General features: G+C 55.0%; 1 protein-coding gene across 8 annotated transcripts in view; it reads left to right on the top strand.

Annotated features, from left to right (window-relative positions):
* Positions 1 to 26189, top strand: part of DNM2 (dynamin 2) — a 91694-nt gene that overhangs the window by 24649 nt on the left and 40856 nt on the right. For all 8 annotated transcript variants that reach the window (XM_068536987.1, XM_068536983.1, XM_068536981.1 and 5 more), the window contains exons 2-5: positions 7488 to 7561; positions 20450 to 20599; positions 21978 to 22181; positions 24828 to 24926. In XM_068536987.1, coding sequence (XP_068393088.1) covers positions 7488 to 7561; positions 20450 to 20599; positions 21978 to 22181; positions 24828 to 24926 — 527 coding nt within the window. The remainder of the gene's footprint in view (positions 1 to 7487; positions 7562 to 20449; positions 20600 to 21977; positions 22182 to 24827; positions 24927 to 26189) is intronic.

Genomic DNA, 26189 nt, shown 5'->3' with positions numbered 1-26189 from the left:
ACAAGCATTGGTCCCCTGCCTCGTGCCAGGCAGAGGACCCTTTCCCCGTGAGGCTGCCACTCTTCTAATGGGCGGGTAGGTGGGAAGGGATAAACCACAGCCATGTGAACAAATCAGTAAATTAGAAGGTGGCGGTTATGAGTATAATTGAGAACTGAGCAGGATGGTGGGTGACGGCGGGGAGCTGCTCCATATGAGGGGGTGGGTGCAGGGAGGAGACCGTTTGGCCAGGAGTTGCCAGCTGGCCTTGTGAATGCTGCAGGGAGAGGGTTCCAGGTCTAGGGAGCAGCCCGTGCAAAGGCCCTGAGGCACACTGTGCCTGGTGTGTTTGGAGAACGTGGAGGAGGCCAGTGTGGTAGGAACGAAGTGACTGAGGGGAGAAAAGGAGGAGGTGAGGGCAGGGAGGTGACTGGGAAGATCACGCAGGGAGGGTCACGTAGGCTGCAGGGAGGACTTGAGCTTTTTTTTTTTTTTTTTTTTTTTCCCTTGGCCAAACTTCATGGCATGCAGGGTCTTAGTTCCCCAGTCAGGGATCAGACCCGTGCCCCCTGCAGTGGAAGTGCAGGCCTTAACCACTGGACCACCAGGGAAGTCCTCAGGACTTGGGCTTTTAACCTGAGTGAGGTAGGAGCCCTGGGAGGGCTCTGAACAGAGAGGGTCATGCCCTGACTTGCGGTGGACAGCCTGAGAGGCAGCCGCTGCACTGGTCCAGGCAAGCGCTGGTGGGCCAGGCCGAAGGCCTTGGATGTGGAGAAAAGTAGGCCCATTCAGGCTCCGTTTGGAGGTGGAACCTGCAGGACTTGCCGCTTGGCGGGGTGGGGGATGGGAGACAGGAGGAGCCCCTGGTCTGTGGTCTGAGTCAGGGGCATAATCACCATACCTGGCCCTTGGGGGGACCACAAGGACACGGTGGCACCTGCCTAGGGACACTGAGTGCAGGCTGGGCTCCAGGTAACCGATGGTTACTGTTGGATGGTATTGAGAGGGGACGTGGGCGAGGCAGGGACCAGGGCAGGGACCAAGGGGGTGTGCACAGGCCGGATGTTGCGGCCTCGGAGACTGAGTGATGATGACCTCTACTTCTGTTCTAGAAAAACTACAGAGGAGTCCCCTCAGGCAGGTGGGGGTGACTGGGGGCTCTGCCTCATTGGTGTCCCACCCAGGTTCCCATCCTGATTCTGCTCCTTCCTTGCTGAGTGGCTTTTGCAGGTCTCGAAACTGAGCCTTAGTCTACCCATCTGTGAAATGGGGGTATTGACCCCGACATCATTCCTTTGGCGTTGCTAGAGGGTTTACTGAGATGTTACCTAAGATGGGGTTAGAGCTGGGCCGGGTGGGCGGCCAGGATATGGGCTCTTGTGAGAGCCTGAGAGAGTCGGCCGGACATGACCCTGGGGCATGTGCTCCTGCCCAGGGGCTCTTCCTGTGGCTGGCATTGTGTGAGGTCTCCCAGCCCCACTGAGGCTTTGGGTGACCCCTTGAGGAACTGATGAGGAGGAGGGGATCCCAGCCCGGGGCCCTTGCCTGGGCCCTCACGGGCTCTGGCTTCGGGCTGACTCATCCTCTGCCGCCTTTTGTGTTTGTTTTCCCTCTCCTGGGGTTTTGGTCTCCTTTGTTCCTGCATCTCCACCCTCCTGGGGACTGCAAGTCAAAGTGCTCCTGGAGAGGCCTTGTGCTCCATTCAGAAGACAGTAAATAAACAGCCTGGGCTTCTGAGTGGCCCACGGTGCCACCTCCTGTTGCGCCCTTCCCCTCCCTGCCCCCTACTGCCTTTCCCGGAGCCCTCATCACCTTCTAGGGAGAGGCAACCCATCTTAGAGCCTGGAAACTGAGGCTCCAAGAGGGTGAAGTGACCTTTGCCAGGTCACGTATCCCGGGGGATGGGCGGCATCCTCCCATCCCACAGGTGGCTGGGCCAGTGCCCAGAGAGGACAGAGACCTGCCCAGGGTGGGAGCAGATCTGGGCTTTGAAGCCAGGCCGTCTGGCTCCGGCGTCCATGTTCCTCCTGTCCATTCAACATTTAATGAGCACCTGCTGTATGACAGGCTCTGTTCTAGGTGCTGGAGATCCAGTGGTGACCAGTTTAGGTGAAGAAGTCCCATCCTGACACAGGACTAGACCTCCACTGGAGGCCAAGTTGGTGGTAGTGGGAAGGGGCATGCATTTGGGAGGGAGAGGTGCAATCCACTGCATCTGCAGAGCCTGAGAGGAAGGCAGAGGGAACAGCCCTTGCAAAGGCTTGGAGGCCAGCAGTGCAGGGAAGAACCCAGAGGCTGGGGCCGTTGGGAGGCGGGCGGCTACGAGGGGGCAGCCCTGGGGGGGGGGGATGGGATGGGCAGGTGGGGGACCCTGTCAAACCTGGGATTGGTCATGTGACCTCTGCAGGAGGGAGGCTTGGAGGCCCAGGTCTCTGTTTTAGGGGGATAACCACATATAGCCTGGGAGGAGCATGGGTCAGAAGCCTGGGACCGGGGGTGGGCCCAATGGATTAGAGGCCAGGGATGGTGCTGAAATGACCGTAGTTAACACTTACTGAGCACTTACTGTGTACCAGGGAGCAGAATAAACCCCAGATCCTGTTCTGGGGAGCTGACATGGGGGTGGTGAGGGGCAGATAAGAAGCAGATAAGTGACATACAAGGGGTTAGTGCTTTGGAGAAAAATGAGGCACGGGAGGAAGATGGGGGGCGTTGGAGCTGTGAATGAGGGTGGGAGAAATCTCCCTAGGGAGGTGTCGTTTGAGCCAGAGCTGTGGGGCGCGAGTCTTGGGGGGCCTGTTTGTCTGCTACCTAGCTGCCCTCTGAGGTGAGAGGAGTTTCCCCATTACTAACTAGGAAACCCAGATCAGAGAGGCTGGGAAGCTGGCCCAAGGTCACACAGTATGCAGGGCCACCTCGGGGCACAGTGGCCCTTGTAGCAGCTGGGAAGAGAGAGGAGGGGGTGGGCACTTTGAGTCAGAGGGAGGGACTTGGTGACCAGTGGAATGTGGGTGGGGTCAGAGAGGAGGAAGCTGATGACTGAGGCCTGAAAGTCGCCTCCTGATAAGTGGACAGTCAGTGTTGGAGGCAGAGCTGCTTGGGGGAGGCGGTTTCCTTCCACCACCCAGGCCACGAGGGCCCCAAGAGTGCCCCCGCTGCTGGGTGCCAGGAAACCCTGTGGGTGGGCCTTACGGCACAGCCGGGCAGGCCCCTCCTTACTGAGCCCCTCGGAGATTTCTGGGGGGCTGCTTTTCAGGGACTGTTGAGGCTGAGGGTGGGTGTTGCAGTCCGGCGGCTTCCGGATACACAATCGGACGGATCTCAGGGCTCCTGGCACTCCCAGCCTGGCGTGCGAGGTCCCACGCACCTGCCCAGCCTTCAGCCTTCTCCCCCTCGGGCTCCTCCTCCTTCACCCTCCACTTGACCTTCCCATTCACCACCAAGTCCCAGCCCAAGTCGCAGCCTTCCCCCGCGAGGGCCCAGAGCGCTCATCACGCTGGCCCTTGTGTTCCTCTGAGGCTTGCATTGTCCGTTGTGTGTGGTGTCACCCTTGTGCTCACGGTCGGTGCCTGGGCCCCCTGGACATACCCAGAGCAGTCACAGGACAGCACGTGTCAACACCAGTGGCGGAAAGCCTGGTCCTTGCCGGGGAGATGCCTGTAGCTTCCACGGCAGACATGCAGGCCCAGAGGCCGGGGGCCTTGGTGGTCAGAAGCTCAGACCCCACAGGTTTCAGTCTACACTCCTGCCACCCCTGGTTGCCAAGTGACCGTGGGCAGGCGCCCAACCTCTGGGCCTAGTGACCTCCGTAAAATGGAGCTCACAGACCACCTTGTTGGATCTTGTCATGGTTAAATGGGTTAAGTGGCACGGAAAGTTCTCAGCTTTTTGCCTGGCATACAGTGAGTTCTCGACAACTGCTAGCTACTCTTAAAAAAAATTTTTTTTGGAGTCAGTCATCCATGTGGATGATGCAGAATTCAGAGATGTTCCAGAACAGTGCAATGACTCTTCCCCCCGACCCTAACCCCCTGCAACAGGCCCCAACCACCCTGGGCTCTGTTTTGAGGCTTTTTATTTACTTACAAAACACACTCTTCCACACCTTTTGTTTTCCTCACTTAATACACCCAGAAGGAAGTTCCGTGTCAGGAGATAAAAAGCTCTTTTTTGTTGTTGTTTTTGGGTGTGTGTGTGTGTACACGTGTGTGTGGCTGCACAGTGAATGGGCCATAATATAATTAGTCTCCCCCATGGGCTTCAAAGTTCTTTACCTCTGAGCTATTACTGGGAAACTAGTAAGATTATAATGTTTCTGTGGGCAAATTTTAATGGAGTGTTCTCTCTGGGCTTTGTATCTGAGTCTTCGCAAGGGTGTGTTCCTGGACCTCCTTGTGCTTGTGACCTTGAGATTGAACTTAGATACGGTAAATTGTCCTAATCTTATATGTACACCGTCATTTTTAAAATAAATGCATGCACTGGTCAGATCAAGATAGAGGGCGTTGTCATCACCCCGCAAAGTCCCCTCCTGCCCCTTCTAGTCGGTTCCCCCAGAGGGGACCAACTGCTCTGATTTCTATCAGCAGAAACTAGTTTTGCCTGTTCAAGGTTAGGTCTGCCCTATGACTCAGCAAGAGAAACAAGGGCATATGTCAACAAAAGGCACGGATAAGAATGTTCATAGCAGCTTTATTTGTAACGGCCCCGAGCTGGAAAGACAACCCCTCGCTCCCCCACCAAAAGCCTCATCAGCTTGCTAGTGGATGCACAGATTGTGGACCGTCCACGCGGTGGCGCACGGGTCAGCAAGGAAAAGGAACCAGCCCTGATAACACACGACAGCGTGGAGGTGGGACATCGGGGATTCCATTCACATGCTGCTCCTGTCTTGTCTGGTCACTGACCAAAGCCCTCTTACCCCCATGATGTGTCTTCTTTGTCCCCACCCACAGCGTCTCACGTGGTTCCCGCCAGGAGGTTGGCACTGGTGTCCCCAGCACCTCCAGGGTGCTCAGTAGGTGTGAGTAATACTTGAGTGAACGAGCTTGTGACCTTGGCCAGGTCACACATCCTTGCTGCTCCTCAGTCTTCTTATCTGCCAAATGGGAGAACGGGAGTCACGCTCAGGGTGTCACGCTGCTGCGGGAAGCAGGTGTGAGCAGAGCAGGGCAGGGCAGGGTGGCCCACGGGTTCTTTGTCATCCTCAGGAATGAGGCTCCATGGGTAGCATCCGAGGTGTGGAGGGTTGACCATGCCGCCAGGGGCTGTGGGCTTCATCCCCCGGGGGCTTGTGCGTGCCCTTGGGGGCGTTCTTCCCTCTGTTTTGGCCCTTCCCTTCCTGCATGGGTCTTCTCCACCCAACCTGTTCCCCAGTCATGGCTGGCTGTCTCCTCAGCTCTTCTCGACTCTCTCCAGTGTCTGTCGACTGCCCTCTGTGTCCCTGCCATCCCCCAATCCAGCCCGTCATCGCTCGCCTTGACCAGTGCAGTTGCCTCCTGCCTGCCTCTTGGCTCCCACCCTCACCCCTGAAGCTGCCAGAGGGGTCTTTTATTTTATTTATTTTTTATTGTTTTTATTTTTCGGCCATGCCACGTGGCATGTGGGATCTTAGTTCCCCGACCAGGGATCGAACTTGTGTCCCCTGCATTGGAAGTGCAGAGTCTTAACCACTGGACCACCACCAGGGAAGTCCCCAGAGGGGTCTTTTAAAGACACATACCTTTAAAAGCACACAGGGTTATGATCTGACTGTCCCTCAACAGTGACAGCAAGTGGCCTTGCTCTAAGAATGACGACCAGCCTTCTCCCCGTGACCTCCAGCACCACCGTCACCCGACCCCTCTCTGGGGCCGTTCACTCGTCCACTCTAGCGCCCCACTCTGCTGCTCGCAGCGGCGCCCCCATAGGACCTCCAGAGCCGATCTGCCCCTGGGATGTCCCTCATCTCACAGGCCGACCTGCTGCGTGGTCACTGCCGTGTCCCTGTGCCCAGTCAGAGGAGGCGCTGCATAAGCGTGGTGGGACCGCCCGCCCACAGGCCGATGGGGCGCGACCCTCATAGTGCATGGCGTGCGGTGAGGGCGCGCCTCCTCCCTCATTCCGCCCACTGGGCTAACAGGTTCCCAGGGGTTCCGACACCCAGCCCGTGCTGAGAACCAGCAACCTCCTGTGGGGCTCTCGATACAGGTAGGGTGCCCCTGAGACACTGGTTGTCACAGTTCTGGGGAGTGGGGTGGCACCAAGGATGCTTGCCTGTATGAAACACACCTGCCCAGTGTTCTGCACAAATTTCAGATAATCCGAATGTTTATCTGGGTGCAAAACTTGTTTAAAATTCCCTGTGCCTAGAACCTTTCTCCATTTTACATGGAACAACAAAGAATCCTTTGCCTGGCTTTGGTGATCTCTGAAAATGTTGCTGCTTCTGTGCCTGCCTGGACCCCTGCTCTTTTGCTTTCCTTTTTTTTTTTTTTTTTTTTTTTGCCGCGCCCATGCGGCTTGCGGGATCTTAGTTCCCCCACCAGGGATCTAGCCTGGGCCTTCAGCAGTGAAAACGCAGAGTCCTAACCACTGGACTGCCAGGGAATTCCCTTGCTTTCCTTTCTTAATGGTCCAGGGTGGCTCCCGGCTTTCCCACTTTGCATGAATCCAGGTGTATTAGTGTAAGTCAGTGCAGGTAGTGCCTGTGTATTTCCATAATGAAATACATAGCATATATATATATTTTTATTAAACAGCTTTATTGAGGGATCATTTACATGCTAGGAAATTCACCCATTTCAAATGCAGTGATTTTTAGTAAATGTACAGTAAGTATTAGTAAACAGCACTACAGTCCAGCTTTAGGACATTTCCGTCACTCCAGAAAGCTCTCCTCTCTCAGTTTCCCACCCCTGGGGCAACCACTGATCCACTCCCCGCCTCTATCGATTTGTCTTTTTGGGACATGAAACACATCGTGTTTTGTCATTAAATATTTTCCTTTCATTTTAGTCTTTATATCATATGTATGGCATTATATTACTTTAAAAAATGTAGGTAGGAAATGTACTGATCTGGGGACTTCCCCGGGCAGTCCAGTGGTTAAGACTCCGCACTTGCACCGCAGGGGACATGGGTTCGATCCCTGGTCAGGGAACTAAGATCCTGCATGCCACACGGTGTGGCAAAAAAAAAAAAAAAAGAAATGTACTGATCTCTTTTGGGTCTGGGGGTCCAAATATTTGGCAGGGAAAGGGCTCTTTGGGCATGCTGGGGCCGGAGCACAGCCAGCTGGAGGGAAATGGTTCCGTTTGTCGCTAACCTTCAATCCAGCCCCTCCCCCATTCCTCTGTGGCCTCAGGACCCTCCAAGGCCAGAGCGTTCCCTGGTGCCCTGCTGGGGTTGGTGTCTTTGCTGAGATCACCCAGATTGCAAGAGGGGATTGCTCCACTCCGTGTGGCCACACTTCCTACCCCCTGCAAGCCGGCCTCGTGAGTAATTTCTGACCCTTTCCCCTCCCACAGGGACTTCCTTCCCCGAGGTTCAGGAATCGTCACTCGGCGGCCTCTCATCCTGCAGCTCATCTTCTCAAAAACAGGTACGACGGGGTGGCTTGTAGCCCAAACAGGAAACGAACGTGGATGCGGTGCCCAGCGGGAGCCAGGGGCCTTCTGATGAGTCTCGGGTCCTAGGCTGCCGTTTGGGTTTGAATTCACTTTTTCCTTGTCTGCAGGGAAGCTGAAGCACAGTTCATTGAGCACCCCCACCCACCCCCAGCATCCTCAGCTGTGACCAGGCCATATTTCTGGCTCTATCGTAGATGACACGTTTTTGCTGTGCACTTGCAAAATCAATAGCAGACATTGTGACATGTCAACCGGAAATGCTTCAGTGCATCTCCCTTTGCAATAAGGACACTCTCTTACACTCACAGAACCACACCCAAGAAAAGGCATCATTTCTGCCTGTTATCTTACACCCAGTCCATACCCATGTTGCCAGTTGTCCCCCAGATATCTTCCCTGGCTGGTTCTACAGCTGCTCTGATCAGTCCCACACTACCCTTCATTGTCGTGTCTCCTCTTTTCATTAGAGCAGCATCCCCACCGTTTCTTTTTAAACTACAACACTGACTTTTGGGAGAGACCCGGCCTGTTGAATATAGAATGGCCCACATGTAGATTTTTTTCTGTCCTCCCCTCGGTGGCCTCTGTTCTTCCCACACAAGTCTGACATAACATGGGCATGTCTCCCAGCTTGAAACCCACTTGGCTTCCTTGTAAAGCATCTCAGGTCAGAGGCTGGAGGGGGAGAGGGGAGCCGTTGGGGGTGGGGCCTCTCTTCTCTCCAGAGCCCCCAGGGGTCTCCATGCTGCTTCCCCACTGACCTGGAATGTCAGCCATGGTCCGTTCCGCACTCGGTGTGCCAGCGTCACCACAGGCCGTGTTAAACACCCGCACTCTGGGAAGGCAGCTGACATATTCCCATTTTACAGATTGGGAAACTGAGGTTTAAGCAGGTTACCTGCCTTTCACCTGGGATGAGTACCCAGGTGGGGTCAGACCTCAGACTCCACTCTCAGCTGGTTCTAGTCCCTTCATCGCACCTTCATCCTCCGGGCCTTCACCCAATCTGCCTGCAGGAGGGCGGGACACCAGTGAGAGACGGCAGTTGATTGGTCCAGCGCCCGCCAGGGGCGAGCCAATGGGCTGCCTCCTCTGGGTTCAGGTGTCCAGTCAGCTGTGCCAGGAAGGGCAGCGGCAGGGCCGCAGGTTTTCAGATGTCTGCGGGATCAGAGTCACATAGGGCTTGGCCCGTTGGGTTTCTGTTTCACATTCAGTAGGTTGGTGGAGGGTGGAGGGGTGAGAATCTGCATTTTTAATGAGTTCCCAGGTCACGCTGATGCTTTTGGCCCCTGACTACATTGGGAAAACCTCTGCCCTGGTGGGTGGGGGCTGAGAGCTAATACTGCCCAGGTTCAGATCCTGGCTTTGTAGCTTACTGGCTGTCTGGCCCCTGGGGAGGGACTGCCGCTCACAGCTGTGTTTCCTGTCTGGACAGTGAAGATAATAATAGTACTGCCTTTGTCGGTTGCCATGAAGACCGTATTATTCAGTACACGTACAGCCCGTAGAACAGTGCCTGGCACACTCCAGGCCCTTGCCGAGTGGTGCCATCCCAGTGGCTGTGGTTTTGTGCTTGCTGCCAGCCTGTTTGGGGACAGCTTGCTGTTTGGGGAACAGGTTGGCTGGCTTCCTGCAATAGAAGGTCCGTGGCACTGTCATGGCGGGAGGGGTCCCCCATCACCTACCTCCCCAGTGGCTGTCACCCAGCAATAATCCAGTGGGCACTTGCTGCATGCCACAAGCTGGTGCAGGGCTGGGACACAGTGGTGAGCAGGACCAGGGATGCTGCCACCACCTGTCACCTTGCCTCTTGGTACTTCTTTTAGTGCTGAGGGACAGTGTAGGGGGAGACTTGGGTCGAGAGCAGGAGGGAGACACATAGACGTGGCCCTCACCAGATGCGAATATGTGTGGTGGTGGTGGGGTGACTCGGTCCCTCGGTTGGGAGCGTCACAGGGCTTCTCGGAGGAAGTGATGTTTGAGCCGAGGCTGACAGGTGCTTTGGGGTGTGTTGCGAGAGGGGAAACTCTCCCTCCTAGCAGAGAGTGGTACGTGTGAACACCGTGAGGCAGTGATGCCCAGCGTGGCCTGCTGGAGGAACTGAAATTCCTTCTGATGGGGGAGAGAGGAGAAGCACGTGACAAGTGACAGCCCTGTGGGAGCACATCTGCCCAGCGCCTGCCCCGGAGGATGCTGAAATCTCCATTCCTGTCACCCCACTTTACAGAGGAGGGAACTGAAGCTTCCAAGCCACTTGCCTGAGGGCACATGGGAGGGCCATCTTGAAAGCCCAGTCTTAAACTCATTCTGGGGGAGTGTGGCCTTAGGCCGAGGTGTGGTTTGACCAGATCCTGTGGCCACTGGTGGAGAAGAGACCACAGGGACCAGCTCTGGGGCAGTGGGACCCAGGAAGTAGGGATGGGGTGGCAGCCGTGAAGATGGAGACATATAGTTGGATCTTGTTGGGCTGGGGCTGGGGGTGTGGGCGGGGGAGAGGGGTCCAGGGTGTCCCATGTGGGAGTGCTCCTTGCTGTGTCCCAGCTTGCACACTCTCCCCCCACCGACCATGGCATTCCCAGTCTCTCTCTCTCTCTCTCTTTTTTTTTTGGCTGCGTTGGGTCTTCGTTGCTGCACGCGGGCTTTTTCTAGTTGCGGCGAGCGGGCGCTACTCTTTCTTGCGGTGCGCGGGCTTCTCATTGCGGTGGCTTCTCTTGTTGCGGAGCACGGGCTCCAGGCACACAGGCTTCAGTAGTTGTGGCACGCGGGCTCAGTAGTTGCAGCACGCGGGCTCAGTAGTTGCAGCACACAGACTCTAGAGCGCAGGCTCAGTAGCTGTGGCTCACGGGCTTAGTTGCTCCGTGGCATGTGGGATCTTCCTGGACCAGGGCTCGAACCCGTGTCCCCTGCATGGGCAGGAGTATTCTTAACCACTGCACCACCAGGGAAGTCCCTTCTCAGTCTCTTAATGTCCCAAGCAGATGTGAGCTGGGCCTTGGCCGGATGCCAGGGAGGCAGCGTGAGCACTCCGAGGGTCCCGGCCCTCCCTGAGCTCAGCCTGTTGGGCGCCGCACACGCGGGGTTGCTGTGGTCCAGCTAAGAGGGGAAAGCACAGGGGACTGTGGGAGAGTATACCAGATATTGGATCTACTTTGGGCCAGGGTCCCGGGGAGAACATTCTAGGCAGGGCAACAGCTGTGTTGTGAAGCTGTGAGGTGAGGCTGGGGAGGGCCCGGGAGGCAGGTGGCACCTCCTGGCAGGTGTGATAACGGGTTCAGGCGTTGGGGAACCCGAGTGGCATTCAGGGTGTGGAGAGACCGGCTTAGCCCATCGGCTGCCTTGTGGAGGAGGGATGGACAGGCGCAGGAGTGCAGGTGGGGAGGCCAGGGAGAGGTGGGCCTGGCGCCAGGTGAGAGGTGTTGGGGCCTGGCCCAGGGCGGTGCTGTGGTGGTGAGGGCAGAGTCTACAGTGATCTCGAGGTGGGGAGTCCAGGTGACGGTCACCAAAGCACCAGGGCTGGGGGTGACACTGATAAGAGGGAGGAAGCTGAGCGCAGTGTGGGACTTGGTGATGGCTGGGGCTTTAGAGCTTTCTAGGGGCTACGCGGGGCTGCACTGCTCCTAGAGATTAAAGTTTTGTTCAGGTGCTTCTCAGGGACAGGACTCCAGAGCCAGGCTGCCACCCCTTCCTATCCGCGACCTCGGGCAAGTAGCTTCCCTCTCTGTGCCTCGGCCTCCTCATCTGTAGAATGGGGGTGGTAGTGGTGACTCCCTCGTGGCCCTGGCACCCCATGAGTCTGTGGTGTGGCGGCCGCCTCCTGTAGGGTCTGGAGTCCCTGGTACCATAAGTTCCTAATTCTCTGACTTCTGCAGCGCCCAGTGGCGCCCTGCTTCTCCTCGTCCAGGTTGGTCTCAGTGAGCCATGACTTTCAGTTGGCTTAGTTTAAAAATTACGTCAGACCACAGCCACCAGGAAGTTTGGTGGCTCGCGGGGGAACCCTACTCCTCCTTGGGAACCACCCCCGGACCTCGTAAACCCTGGGTGCTGGGGACTGTTCTTGTGTGGAGTGTGCATGAGCCTCCCCTCCCAGCCTTGACCTTGGCCGGTGCTCACAGGAGCCGGAGAGGGGGTGTCAGGGCTTGGCTCTCAGCCTCCTTGAGGCTTCGTGGCTCCCACGGGGCCTTGCTGGCCTCTGGGCCCTCACCTCCTCCTGGTGCCACGATCTTCCTCTTCATCCTCAGGACCAGCTCGATAGTTCCCACCTCTGGACCTTCACCCTCACTGTGCGTCCTGCCTGGAACACCCTGCCCCATCCTCCTCCTCCTCCTCCTCCTCCCCACACCGGTCACTGCTGCCTTCTTCTGCAGCGTGCGTTATGAGGCACCATCCTGTTCTCGTATTTTCTTTTTTTATTCCCTTAATGCATATTTATTTATTTATTTATTTGTGCCGGGTCTTAGTTGCGGCACGCGGGATCTTTGTTGCCACATGCGGGCTCCTTTAGTTGCCGCATGCGAGATCTTTACTTGCAGCGTGCAGGATCTAGTTCCCTGACCAGGGATTGAACCCGGGCCCCCTGCGTTGGGAGTGCGGAGACTTAACCACTGGACCACCAGGGAAGTCCCTTGTATTTTCTTTCTTTCTTTTAAAAATTAATTAATTATCTATTTATCTATCTATTTATTTATTTATTCTTGGCTGCGTTGGGTCCTTGTTGCTGCGTGCGGGCTTTCTCTACTTGCGATGAGCGGGGGCTACTCTTCGTTGCGGTGCACAGGCTTCTCATTTCGGTGGCTTCTCTTGTGGCGGAGCACGGGCTCTAGGCCCGCGGGCTCAGTAGTTGTGGCTCGTGGGCTCTAGGGCACGCAGGCTTCAGTAGTTGTGGCTCGTGGGCTTTAGAGCGCAGACTCAGTAGTTGTGCCACACGGGCTTAGTTGCTCCGCGGCATGTGGGATCTTCCCGGACCAGGGCTTGAACCCGTGTCCCCTGCATTGGCAGGCAGACTCTTACCACTGTGCCACCAGGGAAGTCCCCGTCGTATTTTCTTGATGGTCTCTCTCTCTCTCTCCCCCTGCCTCAACATCAGTGCCACCAGAGCAGAGCCGCTGACCTGCTTTGTCCATCGCTCTCCCCTGTGCCCAGCATGGGGCCTGGCACCCAGTAGGTGCTCCATCATCATGGGGCAGGTGCCTAGCCGTGCTCTTAAGGGCTGCTGCTGTGCCCCTTCTCTCCCGTGGGAGAGTATCCACGACTGTGTGTGCAGCACCTTTCCCTGGCCAGCCTGGCCCTCGCAGGGCCCTTTCTATAAAGCCTATAGACCCTGCCATGGTCGGGCTGTGGCCTTGTGTCTCCATAAGGAAACCAAGCTGGGAGCTGGTGAGGGTCAGGTGGAAGCTGGTCAGGATGGCAGCCTGGGACTGTCACGTTCTCCAGTGTGTGTTTTTTCCCACATCAACAACCAGTTCTCCAGTTGTCAGTGGACACTGATCCGGTGTCCTCCAATTTAACTCAGTTCTGACACTCCCTACCTGGAGGCAGCATCACGTCCCACAGGTTAAGGGGTCAGTCCCGCCAGACTGTACCCCCGCACCCGCTTCAGATGCCAATCCCAAGTCCAGGCTGTCATCTGTGCTTCTGACTGCCCGACTCTAGATCAGAGGTTCCTATGCGCCCCTCCTTGGGTTCAATCAATTTTCCAGAGTGGTCCACAGAACTCAGAGAAACATTTTACTCTCCAGATTCCCGGTTCATTATAAAAAGATATGTATAACTCAGGAAGAGCCAGATGGAAGAGATGCATAAGGCAAGGTACGGGAAAGGGACAAGGAGCTTCTGTGCCCTGTCCGAGCTCGCCACTCTCCCGGCCCCTGCATCTGCTCACCAACCTGGAAGCTCTCTGAACGCCATCCTCTTGGGGTTTTACGGAGGATGTAGGGAATGGTTGATTAAATCATTCCCATTAGTGCTTGATTCAACCTTCAGCAGCCTCTGTTTCCTCCCCGGAGGTCAAGGGGTGGGACTGAAGTTTCCAACCTTCTAATCACAGCTGGCTGGTTTCCCTGATAGCCAGCCCCCATCCTTAGGTGCATTCCAAGCCACCTCATTAACATAAACTTAGGTATGACTGAGAGGGGCTTGTTATGAATATCACTCTTATCCCTAGAACATTCCAAGGATTTTAGAAGCTCTGTGTCAGAAGTGGAGGGAAGACCAAATACATATTTCTTATTATAAATCGTAATGTCATACCTTCCCAGTGACCACTGTGTCCTAGAATGGGAGGTATTCACGACTTGTCTCAAATCTGGGGGTGGGGGTGGGGGTGGGGTTGGGGTTGAGGACCACACGGACTCGGAGATACCACGTGCTTTGCCCCGTTCCTGGTCAGCTGAAAGCTCTGAAGAGTTCCTCAAGTCTGGATCCCTTCAGTTATGTGGTGCTCAGGGTCTCCCAGGTGTCTCTGAGCCCCAGGTTGTTCCTCCTGGGCTGTGTCGGCCAGACCAGCACGTTTGTTGACAGGTTGGGGAAGGCAGACCCCCATCTCCGCTGCCCGGGGTCGGCCTGGTTGTTCTGCTCTTTGTTGTGTTGAGAATGGAGAAGGGATGGGACGTGCTCCCAGAGGTCAGGACAGAACCCTCACACACACCCCTGAAGCACCGAAACCCCAGGGAGCGTCGGAAGTTGCCCTAAGCCCGGCAGCTGAGCTATCTGCACGCTGTCTCTGGGCCTGGCACTATTTGATTGCTTTATCACATCGCTAACCCTGGGCTCTGTGTTGTCCTGTTTCACTGTGGGGAAACTGAGGCGCTCCCACCTCCCTCTCAGCTTCCTGTCGCCTCCCCAAGTCATGCTGTGGTGCCTGACTTGCGTTCTCCAGGCCCGAGGGGCTGTTTTTTTAAAAAATGCGTTTTTTTAATGCTTTATCAAGTTTTAGCATTCCGTATTCTTTTTTTTCTTTATAAATTTATTGATTTTATTTGTTTATTTTTGGCTGCATTGGGTCTTCGTTGCTGCACGCGGGCTTTCTCTAGTTGCGGCGAGCGGGAGCTCCTCTTCATTGCGGGCACATGCTTCTCATTGCGGTGGCTTCTTTTGTTTCGGAGCACGGGCTCTAGGCATGCGGGCTTCAGTAGTTGTGGTACACGGGCTCAGTAGTTGTGGCTTGCGGGCTCTAGAGCGCAGGCTCAGTAGTTGTGGTGCACGGGCTTAGTTGCTCCGCGGCATGTGGGATCTTCCCGGACCAGGGATTGAACCCGTGTCCCCTGCATTGGCAGGCGGATTCTTAACCACTGCGCAACCAGGGAAGCCCCCGTATTCTTAAAGATATCCAGTAAATGCTTTCTTCTTATTATACATCTCTCCTATCTTTTTCTTCTTTCTATATCCTTGATCCTTTTTCTTTTTTCTTTTTTTTTTTTGGCCGTGCCACTCTGCTTATGGGATCTTAGTTCCCCGACCAGGGATTGAACCCGGGCCCCCTGCAGTGGAAGTGCAGAGTCCTAACCACTGGACCCCACTTCATGATTCTTAAGCAATGCCCGTGGGCTCGTGGCCTGGTCTGCCTTTGGGGTAGGGAGGGGGATCTTCTGACCATGCCTTTGTGGGCCTCCATGAGCTCCTTTAAAATGGGAGGCCCCAAAGACCTCATGAGAAACCAGGTTGAGGAACTGTGGCCTCTGTCATGGGGCTGCTTCCTTGTGCCCGGGGGTGGAGGTGGGTGGGCTGACCCCAAGAAGGTGGTGGCGTGTACTTGTCACCTCCCTTCTGAGGGCACCTTTTTTTTTTTTTTTTTGGCCGTGCCGAGCAGCATTCAGGATCTTAGTTCTCCGACCAGGGATCGAACCCATGCCCCCTGCACTGGGAGCACAGAGTCTTAACCGCTGGACCACCGGGGAAGTCCTGAGGGCACCTTCTTGAAGGGCATGCCTGGGGGATGCCCGAGGCGGGGTGTTGGCTACTGAACACAGCGGGGACCCACATGGGAGTCATGGGGTGGGGGAAGTCCTCCTACGCTTCGGCACCTAATGCTTTGTAACAGGCCACCTAGTAATTAAGTTTTATTAAGCAGTTACTATGCACCAGGCACCGTGGAGTACAGAGACCAAAACCAAGTCCCTCGCAGTCCCTTCTTGCAGCTCTGACTTTAGCAGGGGACACACAAGCACGTGGTGAGTCAGTGTGAGGAGCGCCGCGAAGGGCCGGCTGGTCTGGGTGGGCCTCCCCAAGCAGAGTTGTTTAGAGCCAAGACCTGAAGGAGGCAGGGAACAAGTCCTGGGTGGGAGGGCAGGACCTCCTTCTAGAAAAAAACTGCAAGCGCATTCACTGACCCCATGGGACGCGGGTGGGATGCCCTGCAGTGGCTAAGGGTGGCTGGCTCCTCCGAGTTGGCAGCTCAGCTGCTCGCCGAGGGCCCGCTTTATCCTTGATTCCTGCTGTGCCCTGGGCTGGTCCTGTGGAGCCTCCGGGGACCGATCATACGTGGCTGGCCCTCCTTCCAGGGAAGCCTAATGCCGGGCTCCGGTGGGAGGCCCGTGTGGCCGTCGAAATGCTGCGGCAGGGCCCAGGGACCTGAGGGACTGGCTTTGTTATCTGAGCACAAGGAAAGGAAGGTTTGAAAACGCTGCAGCTGCTCTGGGGATAGACCGGCGCTGCAGCGGGGCCCGGGGACCAGGGCAGGCGGAGCTGGTGGTGGCTCGGCCTGGGCTGCTGGGGATGAGTTGAGAGGGCGCTCTCCAGGCATTGCAGGCCATTAGCTCAGCCTCAAGGCCTCTGAATTATTCTTTGAGACCGTACATCGTTAAAAAAATCACCTCCCCCATCCAAGCACTTACAGGGCTGTGGAGACCCAGGCTAAACACTCCGCCTATTTGTCATATTGTAATTTTCCTCACGGGGAAGCTGAGGCACAGAGGGGGAGCCTGGCCAGTGGGCATCCATCCCCCCACCTTCTCTGCATCTCCCATAGACTCCCCTGTGTCCAGAGCATCCTCAGGGCATAGGGAAGGGTCTCCACTTCAGAAAGGTCATGCGGGCATGAGGTAGGCCAGGGCTGAGTCGGTCAGGCCACCCCTCCAGGAGACCCCTCCTAGTTCCTGGTACGTTGAGTCTCTTTTCTGAGCGCCTCTGGCACCTGCTGTGACATGCTTGTGCCGAGTCCATCTTCCTCATCAGACCAGGACCCTGGCTCTGCTGGACCTGTGCTGCCAAGAAGTGCATTGGGAAGGAGGGAGGGAGGGGGAGATAGCAGGTGGTCCCGTCAGACCCTGTTCCTGTCTAGTCTCCCATATATTCAGCTTGGTGGCCGTGGCGGTGCTGGGCCACCTCACGGAAGCTGGAGCAGGGACCATACTACCTTTCCGGCAGTCATTTTAGTTGTAAACGTAATTACAGAGCACCTACTGTGTGCTCAGAGTACTGTGCCCCGGGGACACAGAACAACACAGATTCAGATCCCTGCCCCGTGGGGTGGACCTTCTCCTGGGGATCAGAGAAAATACATAGGCTGACAAGGTAAACCGTATTAGAAGGTGGCAGGTACTTGGACGATCCTAAGGAAGGGAAGGGGGAAAGAGACTGAGGAGGTTTGTCATCTCACTTTGGGGTCAGAGCAGGCCTCACGGAGAAAGAGAGGTGACATTCAAGCAGAAACCTAAAGGGGGAGAGGGAGGGTCCCGTAAGGGTATCTGTAGGCAGAGAGAAGAGCCAGTGCAAAGGCCCTGAGGCAGGAGTGGAGGGCTTGGAGTGTGAGAAACCAGGCAAGCCAGTGTAGCTGGAGGGGAGTGAGTTGGGGTCAGAAGTTGGGGGGAAGGAAATTTTGTAGGGCCCTGCGACATGTGCTAAAGACTTCAGGTCTTTTTTTGGGGGTGGGGGGCCGCACCGTGCGGCATGTGGGATCTTAGTTCCCGGACCGGGGATCGAACCCGCGCCCCTTGCATTGGAAGCGCGGAGTCTTCACCCCTGGACTGCCAGGGAAGTTCCAAGACTTTGGCTTTTACTGCGGTGAGGTGGGAGCTATGGAGGGTTTCAAGGAGCAGAGGCTGAGGTCTGGCTTTAAGAGGGTCGGTGCTTGTGGGCGGAGAGGAAGGAGGGTTGGCAGAACCTTTCTTAGTTGGTATGAGCCTGGAATCTAGCCCATGGTTCCAGAGTGACAAGGAGCCCAGTAAAGAAGGCAGGTTGTGAGGGATGGGCCTGGCTGAATCCTTGACCTTCCCGTTAGGCACAGAGGGTATGGTTTCTGCTGTCCACTGACCCTCTGGGGGAGAAGTTGTGGCTCTCCAGCACCATCTCCTGCACATCTTTCACTCACACAGAGGCACAAAGGGTCTGGCAGAAGAGAAGGCTGCCACACACACTAGGCTCTGGGAGGCTACAGCTGGCAGGTCCTGGTCCCATAAACACAATCCGGGGTGACCTGGCTCTGCCAGGGGAGGAGGTCCAAGATGCACAATGGGGGTTCCAGGTGGTGTGGAATCAGGGAAGGCTCCCTGGAAGAGGCAACAGGCAGGCCGGCCTGGCAGGGTAGAGGTTTGCAAGGGACAGGGCCTGTGTCCTGGTCCGCAGCCCCTTTCCCATCCTCCATTCCGCTGCACTCTAGGAAGGGGGATGGTACCTTGCAAGTGCTGAGCCCAGGGCCTTGAGCCGGAAGAGAGCTGAGGTTTGCTGTGGGGGTTGGAGGATTGTTCCATTTGTGGTGGCTGCTGCAGGAAGAGCAGCGGAGTATTTCCTCTTGTCCGTGTGGAGGGCTGGAGCACGACCGTCCTTGGGAACTGGGTCAGCTGAAGGGGGTGGGGTGGTTGATCCTGTACCCTCCAGCCAGCGTCTTCCTTGCCCTGCTCCCGAGTGGCCAGTGCCCACATTGGGTAAGATCCTCAGTGATCTGAGCGCGGAGTCCCCCTGAGCCCCGCAGCAGAGGTTAGAGAGGTGAGGAGCCTGTCTGTGGCCTCACAGAGGCCACGTGACTCGAGAGCCACTATCTGGAGACAGATTATCGGAACTCCAAATCCCAGCTCCGCCACTGAGCTTGAGCCAGGTTGCGTCACTTCTCTGGCCTCAGTTTCCCTGTCTGTGATATGGGCATTATGGAGGTGCCTACCTGCTAAGGTGCTCACTTGTGAGGAACAAATGGGACCACACGCAGGGCCTGGCCAGAGCAAACAATGCCTGACTGTTGGCCATAGTTTGTTCAGTTATGGTGATGGGATGGCGAACCTCTTTGCATTCATTTCTTTCTGCTGTGTTCCACCTCTGGGTAGAGAGTCTTCACCTGCCTGGCCTTTCTCTGTCGCAGGGGTCTTTCTCCATCCTTTCTTCTGATGCAGCTGATGGTAACACTGTGCTCTGATTTATGTAGCCAGGTCTCCTCCTGGTGAACATTGAGGCAATTTCTAGTCTTTTACTGTGAGAAACAGCGCTACAGTGTACATCTTTGCATCTCTGCCGTGGACCAGTTCTTTAGGCTGTTTGCCAGTGAGACTTACTTCCCTCTTTTCAGCATCACTTGCAGGAGCCGTGATCTCTGGGCCTAGAAGGTCCCCCCTCCCCAACATATACTGTGAAAATTCAAACACATGGAAAAGTCAGGAATTGTACGGTGAGTGCCTATAGACTCAGCACCTACGTCCTGCGATGAACATTTTTTCTTCCTGCTTTATCCACATTGTGCTTTGGATTTCTCTGCCTTGATGATAGGACCAGCACTATCGTTAGTCACTGTTTCTTTTTAATTTATTTATTTTAGGCTGTGTTGGGTCTTCGTTGCTGTGCGCGGGCTTCTCATTGCGGTGGCTTCTCGTTGAGGAGCACGGGCTCTAGGCACGTGGGCTTCAGTAGTTGTGGCACACGGGCTCAGTAGTTGTTGCTCACGGGCTCTAGAGCGCAGGCTCAGTAGTTGTGGCGCACGGGCTTAGTTGCTCCGCGGCATGTGGGATCTTCCCGGACCAGGGCTCGAACCCGTGTCCCCTGCATTGGCAGGCGGATTCTTAACCACTGCGCCACCAGGGAAGCCCCGTTAGTCACTTTTATTTCCCTTCATCTCAGTGTCAATAACGGCTTTCAGACACCCTGGGCTCAGAAGGCCTGAAGAAGCCAGAAAGCATTTCTCCTGAGGAGTTCACGTCTAGGTTGGGGGGCCCCATGAACAGCCAGGAGGGGCGGACGGGCAGCGAGATGGGCTTTCGTGAGGCCAGTGGTGCTGCCTGTTCCCCATCCTGTGCGGGTGCCCTGGGGAAGGAGGACGATGAGTTCCAGGGACACGCACTGGGGATCTCGCCTGGCTAGAGGGTGCTGGCGGCTCAGGATCCCACCAGGGCAGCGACTTGCGGCCCTTTTGACTTGAGATTCTGCATCTCGACCCAGGACCACCTCGTGTGATATGACAGCGAAGCAGAAGCTTCATCAAACGTGCATCACCGCGCTCTGGGTGATGCCCGCCGATCCTTCGTATTCTGTTCATCAAGAAAAAGAATAAGTGCTGGTCACACCCACCTGTTGGTTGTTGTCTTTTGTTTTTTGTGGGGTCTCTTTTGTTTTGTTTTTGATTTTTTTTTTGTACTCATAATATGTCATGACGTGTTGTTTTGCAGAATGCTTCATGAGAATGTCCATTCCACAGAGTCAGGATTTTTGCCCGTTTTGTACCTTGTGGAATCCCTGAGGTCTAGAAGGGGACATGGTCTATAGGAGGGCCCCCCTCAAGTACTTGTCAAGAGAATGAATCTGTTGCCCCCCAAATTCCTGGGAGGCCTGTAACTGATTCTTCACTTTCTCTGCTTGACAAAGCACCTGTCCCAGAAGGCCATCTGTTCCCCCGCACACAGCGAGACCGCTTCTCTTTCTCATTTGGAGCATCTTTCTTCCCTTTTCAGAATATGCCGAGTTTTTGCACTGCAAGTCCAAAAAGTTTACAGACTTTGAGGAAGTCCGACAGGAGATTGAAGCCGAGACCGACAGGGTCACGGGGACCAACAAAGGCATCTCCCCAGTGCCCATCAACCTGCGGGTCTACTCGCCACACGGTAGGCAACAGGGACCCCTCACATACGGGGGCAGCGGAAGGCTGACTCCGAGGGTCACGGGTCGGGTCGGCCTCACCCTCGAGAACACAGCCCCTCCCATTTCTCGTCACACACAACACAGCCCTCTTGATCCGTATCTTCCCACGTCTCATCTCAGCTCTAAGAGAAACAGCATGCCAGGGAGACTGTCGGGAGTGGTGGAGTCTGGGGTGAATTGCAGCTCGTATGTTCCTTTTAAAGGAGCAGCCACGGCTCGGCTCCCAGGTGAATGGTGGCCACACAGTGATGCCAGCCCAAGGCAGCCAGGTCTTCTGGTTCTTCAAGAGGAGCCAGAAAGCCAGACTTTTCTGCATAACGTCCTGATTTTAAAACTGCATCATTAAAACAGAGCAAGCAGCCTGTAGCCATGTATAACCTCTGACCCAGAGGCATGGATTGCTGACTTAAGTGGTATTTGGTGAATATTGCAGCCGACTCTTAACCCCTCGGTATGGGTTCTTTGTGATGAGTTGATTTATTTGTTTATTTATTTATTGGCCGCACCGCTTGGCTTGCGGGATATTACTTCCCCAACCAGGGATTGAACCCACACCCTCGGCAGTGAAAGTGCAGAGTCCTAACCACTGGACCGCCAGGCAATTCCCAGTTTATTTATTTTTGAATAAATGATGCCTGTACATGGCTCATATTCAAGTTATAAAAGGGCATATCCAGCGAAAACCTACCTTGCCCTCCAAAATTAGAAATACATTTCATGTTCTCGAAATGATACATAATGCCTGTGTAGGCAGTTATGAACATGTATGTGTATATCGTGTATGTGTGTTTCACAACTTTTACTCAAATCGTAGCATGGTATAAAAGTCATTGATGCCTCTTTTTTGTATGACTGCATCTCAGAGTGTGTTTCTTACCAGAGTATCATCTTTTTGTTTTTAATAGTTCCTTGGTACTGGCTGAATCGATGGGCTGAAATTTATTCAGCCATCGAGAGTAATTCCAGTCTGCAAATGCAAATGTCCAGATTTAAAACTGTGTCGCTGATAATAACTATTAATGGAGTATAACTTTAAAAAATTGTGAATCACTGTATTATATGCTTGTAACTTATATGATATTGCACTTCAACTATACTTCAGTAAAAAAAAAAAAAATAGTCACTTCATTAAAAAAACAAAGCTGTCTCACAGGAGGGTGTCTATAAGATGGGATTCCTAGGAGGGAGTTATCAGGTCAAAAGGTGGGATCCAGTTGGAGCACAGGAGAAATCCTGAGGCCTGACCCCCAGCACTTGGAGAAGTGGGCCAGGTCCCTGCAGGGCTGGGCGTGCCTCCCCTGCCCTGGCTCTGACAGCCTCTCCCTCTGCTTTCCCTCCCAGTGTTGAACCTGACCCTCATCGACCTCCCGGGCATCACCAAGGTGCCTGTGGGGGACCAGCCCGCAGACATTGAGTACCAGATCAAGGACATGATCCTGCAGTTCATCAGCCGGGAGAGCAGCCTCATCCTCGCCGTGACCCCCGCCAACATGGACCTGGCCAACTCGGATGCCCTCAAGCTGGCCAAGGAGGTCGACCCCCAAGGTACCCGCCGAGCCCCCACGGCAGCAGCTCCCTCTTCCCGGCGCCTTGGAGCATCACGACTTGCCCCACGTCCTCGATTCCACGTCACTGGCGTTCCCTTTGGCGCACAGCCTCCCCAGGAAAAGGCCCGGGACACAGAATTTCCCATGAGGGCCAGCAGTTCTGGGGGCCATCCCTTGGGGGGCCAGTGTGTGGCGGTTGGCATTGCTCCTTGGAAAGCTGGTCCCTGCTTCGCCTGTGCAGAAAGCTAGTCCAGGGGGATGGGAAGAGGGCAGCCCTCCTTGGGCACAGATGCGAGTCCAAATCCCACCTCTAGAAGTTCCTCTTCCTCCCCGAGGCTTGGTCCCTCCTGTCGAAATGGCAACAGCAGTCCTAACCTGTAGAGCTGTCAAAGAGGACCGGAGGTCTCGCCATCACTGTTCGGGGGGTCCGGCAGGGAAGGTGAAAGGATGATGAGTTAATGAAGCCAGTTGGGCCAGGAGGGAGTGGTGGAGACTGGGGCATCTCTGGCCCAGGGCCTTTGTTCGGTAAATGTCAGTTAAGCCCCGGCTACGTGCCAGGCTCTGTTTCAGCCTTGGGAACCCTGCAGGGGACAAAATTGAGAGGGGCCCCCTGCCACCAGCAAGCTGATATTCCAGTGGGGGCGACAGAATCCCCCACTGGAAATAAGCAAGTGGAATGACTTCTGGTAGTGGTAAGCACTGGATGGAAATAGAACCCACTGAGAGAGGCTGGGGTGGAAATGGGTGCAGTCACGGGCCTCTGAAGACGTGAGGTTCTGGGCAAGATCAGAATGAGAAAAAGAGGCAAAACCCAGGAAAACGGACAGTGGGTGCTAAAGAGCGGGGTGCCCAGGACACAGCAGGGAGGCCGGTCTGGCCAGAGCAGAGTGAGCTAAAGGGAGGGCGCGGGAGCGAGGGCCGAGAGGGGCCAGGACCAGTCGAGCAGGCCCCCGTGGGCTGCGGTGGGGAGCTGGGTGTGCTCTGAGAGCGGCGGGGGGTTAGCAGAGTACGACACACACCGAAATACATTCTCCAAATTGTCCGCCGACTGCCTGGATCCCACAGTGTTTTGGAAGGAGTTGGGGACCAGTGTGGAGTTGGGGGAGACAGGCTCTGTGGCTCACGCCCCCTAGTTTGTAGGCCTGGGGGACAGTCGGCGAAGGGGGCTCCTTTCCCGCCGGGACTGTGAGCTCCTCAGAGCTCGGGGCTCTGGCAGCTCTTCCCCAGGGCCATCCCGGTGTGCCTTCCTGGGAGGGGCCGCCCCTGCCCGCAGCGCCCCGCCCCCCCCCCAGACCTTCCTGTACCCCTAGTCCAGTCCCGGGAAACAGCGTGTGACCGTGACCGCAGAGGCGAGATCAGGCAGTGAGGAGGTGCGGCTGAAAACAGTTAGGTGAACTTGATGCTGGCATTCTTCCAGAAGAAAGTCGCTTTCTAACTTTGGAAGTATTCATGATAATTATCCCCAAAATGTCACCATTGTAAAATGTAGAGCCTAACATGTGACAGCTCCTCTCCCCCTGCAGATACTGGTGGCCACACTGGGCAAATATTCTTTCAGAGTTTGTTCTTCCACGTAAAGTCACATTTTTAGAAATGGGATGGTCTTTCCTTATTTTTCTGTAGTGTGTGTGTGTTTGCCTATTACCATAGGGACATAGGTCTGTAGCCATCCACCGTGCGGCCCATTGCTGTCTTTTTTTTGTTCTTTAACATTTGGGTTGTTCCTGAGCTTTTAGGAACAGTGCTTCAGTGAGATTGGACATTTCTAATAAAGTAGATGCCCCCAGACCCCCTCCCCAGTCATATCTCTCTACCTTGGGCTGCCTCTACCCTCCCCAAGCTTTGTGGGTGCTTGCAGTGGGGGCTCCTTTGCCCTCCGAAAAGGTGATGCCAGCTCATACTCTCAGCAGAACGTGAGCAGGCAGGGGCCGCAGGGAAGGCACGGCCGTCACCTCTTCAACACCCACCTTAGCACCCCCCAGAGATCTCCCTGGGCTTCCCTCTGTGATGTCTCTCTCTCTCTCTCTCTCTCTCTCTCTCTCTCACACACACACACACACACACACACACACACACACACACACACACACACACACACAGAGACGGCTAGCACAGAGGGGCCCTCAGGCACCAGCAGGGGCAGTTGATCCATCTGCAGGGTTCCCTCGATTCTGGGCAACTTGGGATGAAGAGGAATTCCATGGGGTCGTTTCCAGAGTGGAATTTTGGCCATTCAGATGAGAGGTAACCCTAGAAACAGTTGTCAAAGGTTAGTGTGTTACGTTGCATGCCACTCAGAGAGCACAGCGTGGAGATTCTGACCTGGGGTTCAAGTTCGATGAGGTTGCCCCCTGATGCTGCAGCAAGACGCCATCGCTGGTCGTACCAGTGATGACGGTGGCCAGCGTTTATTGATTGAACATTTGCCACGTGCCAGGTTTATCCTCATGGACGACCCCCTGAGATTGGCGTGTTACTGCCTTCATTTGACATGAGGGAAACTAGGGTCCAGGCAGGTGATGTTATGGTTTGTCCCAGGTCACACGGCCTGGAAGTGGGGGGGTCCAGCTGGGCCCCAGGTGGCCCGGGGTTGCCAGCCCGTGCTCCTTCCTCACGGCGCCCTCTGACCTCTGTGCTCTTTCAGGCCTGCGGACCATCGGCGTCATCACCAAGCTCGACCTGATGGACGAAGGCACTGATGCCAGGGACATCCTGGAGAACAAGCTGCTCCCCTTGAGAAGAGGTGCGGCCCGGGAGGGCCGGGGGGCTACAGGGCAGGGGAGGGCAGGCAAGATGGGTGGGCTTGAGCAGCAGGAGAGCTGGTGCACCTTTGCTTTTGGAAAATGATTTGTTTTTGTTATCTTTACTGAAACCCCAGCAAATGCTCACAGATACATTCACCATCGCATGTCCCCACTGCCCAGAAGTAACTGCTTTTCTGTTCCATTGTAGAAGCTTCTTTTTTTTTCTCTGCCCGAGTGAACACAGGTAGCTTTTTCTTCTGATTTGCGTGCATTCATTTTTCAGTTACACAGTGAACGCCTACTCATTTTGGCAACAGGAAACAAGTGTCCAGAAGAAGGAAACTGAAATCATCCACAGCGCAACTTCTCCCCCTATTTAATACTCTGTGGTTCTCCTTCCCAAGAGTTCCCGAGGATTTGTAACTTTTCTTAATGTTCAATACTTGCTTTCAAACATTCTCTCAAGTGGAGAGAAAAGTGCAAGGAGAACCACTGGCCCAGCCTCGCTGCTAATCACATACAGCTAACCTTCAATGCCCCAAATATCCTCTCCTGTTGTTCTTTCCTCCCTTGGGGGTCATGAAGCAAATCCTAGGCATCCTATCATTTGACACATAAATACCTACGATACTGTTCAAACAGCTCCTTCTCCGGCCACTTTATCTGTACTGCTTCACTTGGGATCTGGCCAATTGTAGTTCCCTATAAACCAGTCATTTGATCTAGACAGAGGCTGATTAGGCTCGTGTTTAGTTTAGTTTCAGATATTCTGACAAGAGTAGCCCAAGTATTTTTATTTTCAATAAAATGAGAATAGCAAACGTGTATTAAGTACCTATTACGTTTCAGGCACTGTTCTGCACTCTTGGTGTGGAAGAACCCATTTAATCCCCTTAACAATCCAATGCAATGGCTCTGTGCTCATCCCCATTTTATGGATGAAGAAACTGAGGCACCGAGAGGCTAAATCCCTTGCCCCAGCTCACAAAGCTGGCAGGTGGCGGAGCTGGTTTGGAACGCCAGCTCTCCAGCGCCACGCCGCCTGGTGACCTGCTTTTCCATTTCACTTAGCAAAATAGCAGAATGTGTCCCTGTGAACATTCCCTTGAAGGCAAATACTCTTCAAGATGACTGTAAAAGATCCTGTGCGATCCCTCATATGGGGGTACATGGACCGTTACTCAGACCCCATTTGTTGGGACACTTAGGTTGGCTCCTGTTTTTCACTGTGACACAGTGTAGAATAGGTCCTAATATCCAGC

The sequence above is a fragment of the Eschrichtius robustus genome, chromosome 2, assembly GCF_028021215.1.
Source record: "Eschrichtius robustus isolate mEscRob2 chromosome 2, mEscRob2.pri, whole genome shotgun sequence".
NCBI classification, from domain to species: domain Eukaryota; kingdom Metazoa; phylum Chordata; class Mammalia; order Artiodactyla; family Eschrichtiidae; genus Eschrichtius; species Eschrichtius robustus.
Note: the sequence above shows the minus strand (reverse complement) of the source record. Positions and strands in the feature narration are given on the sequence as shown.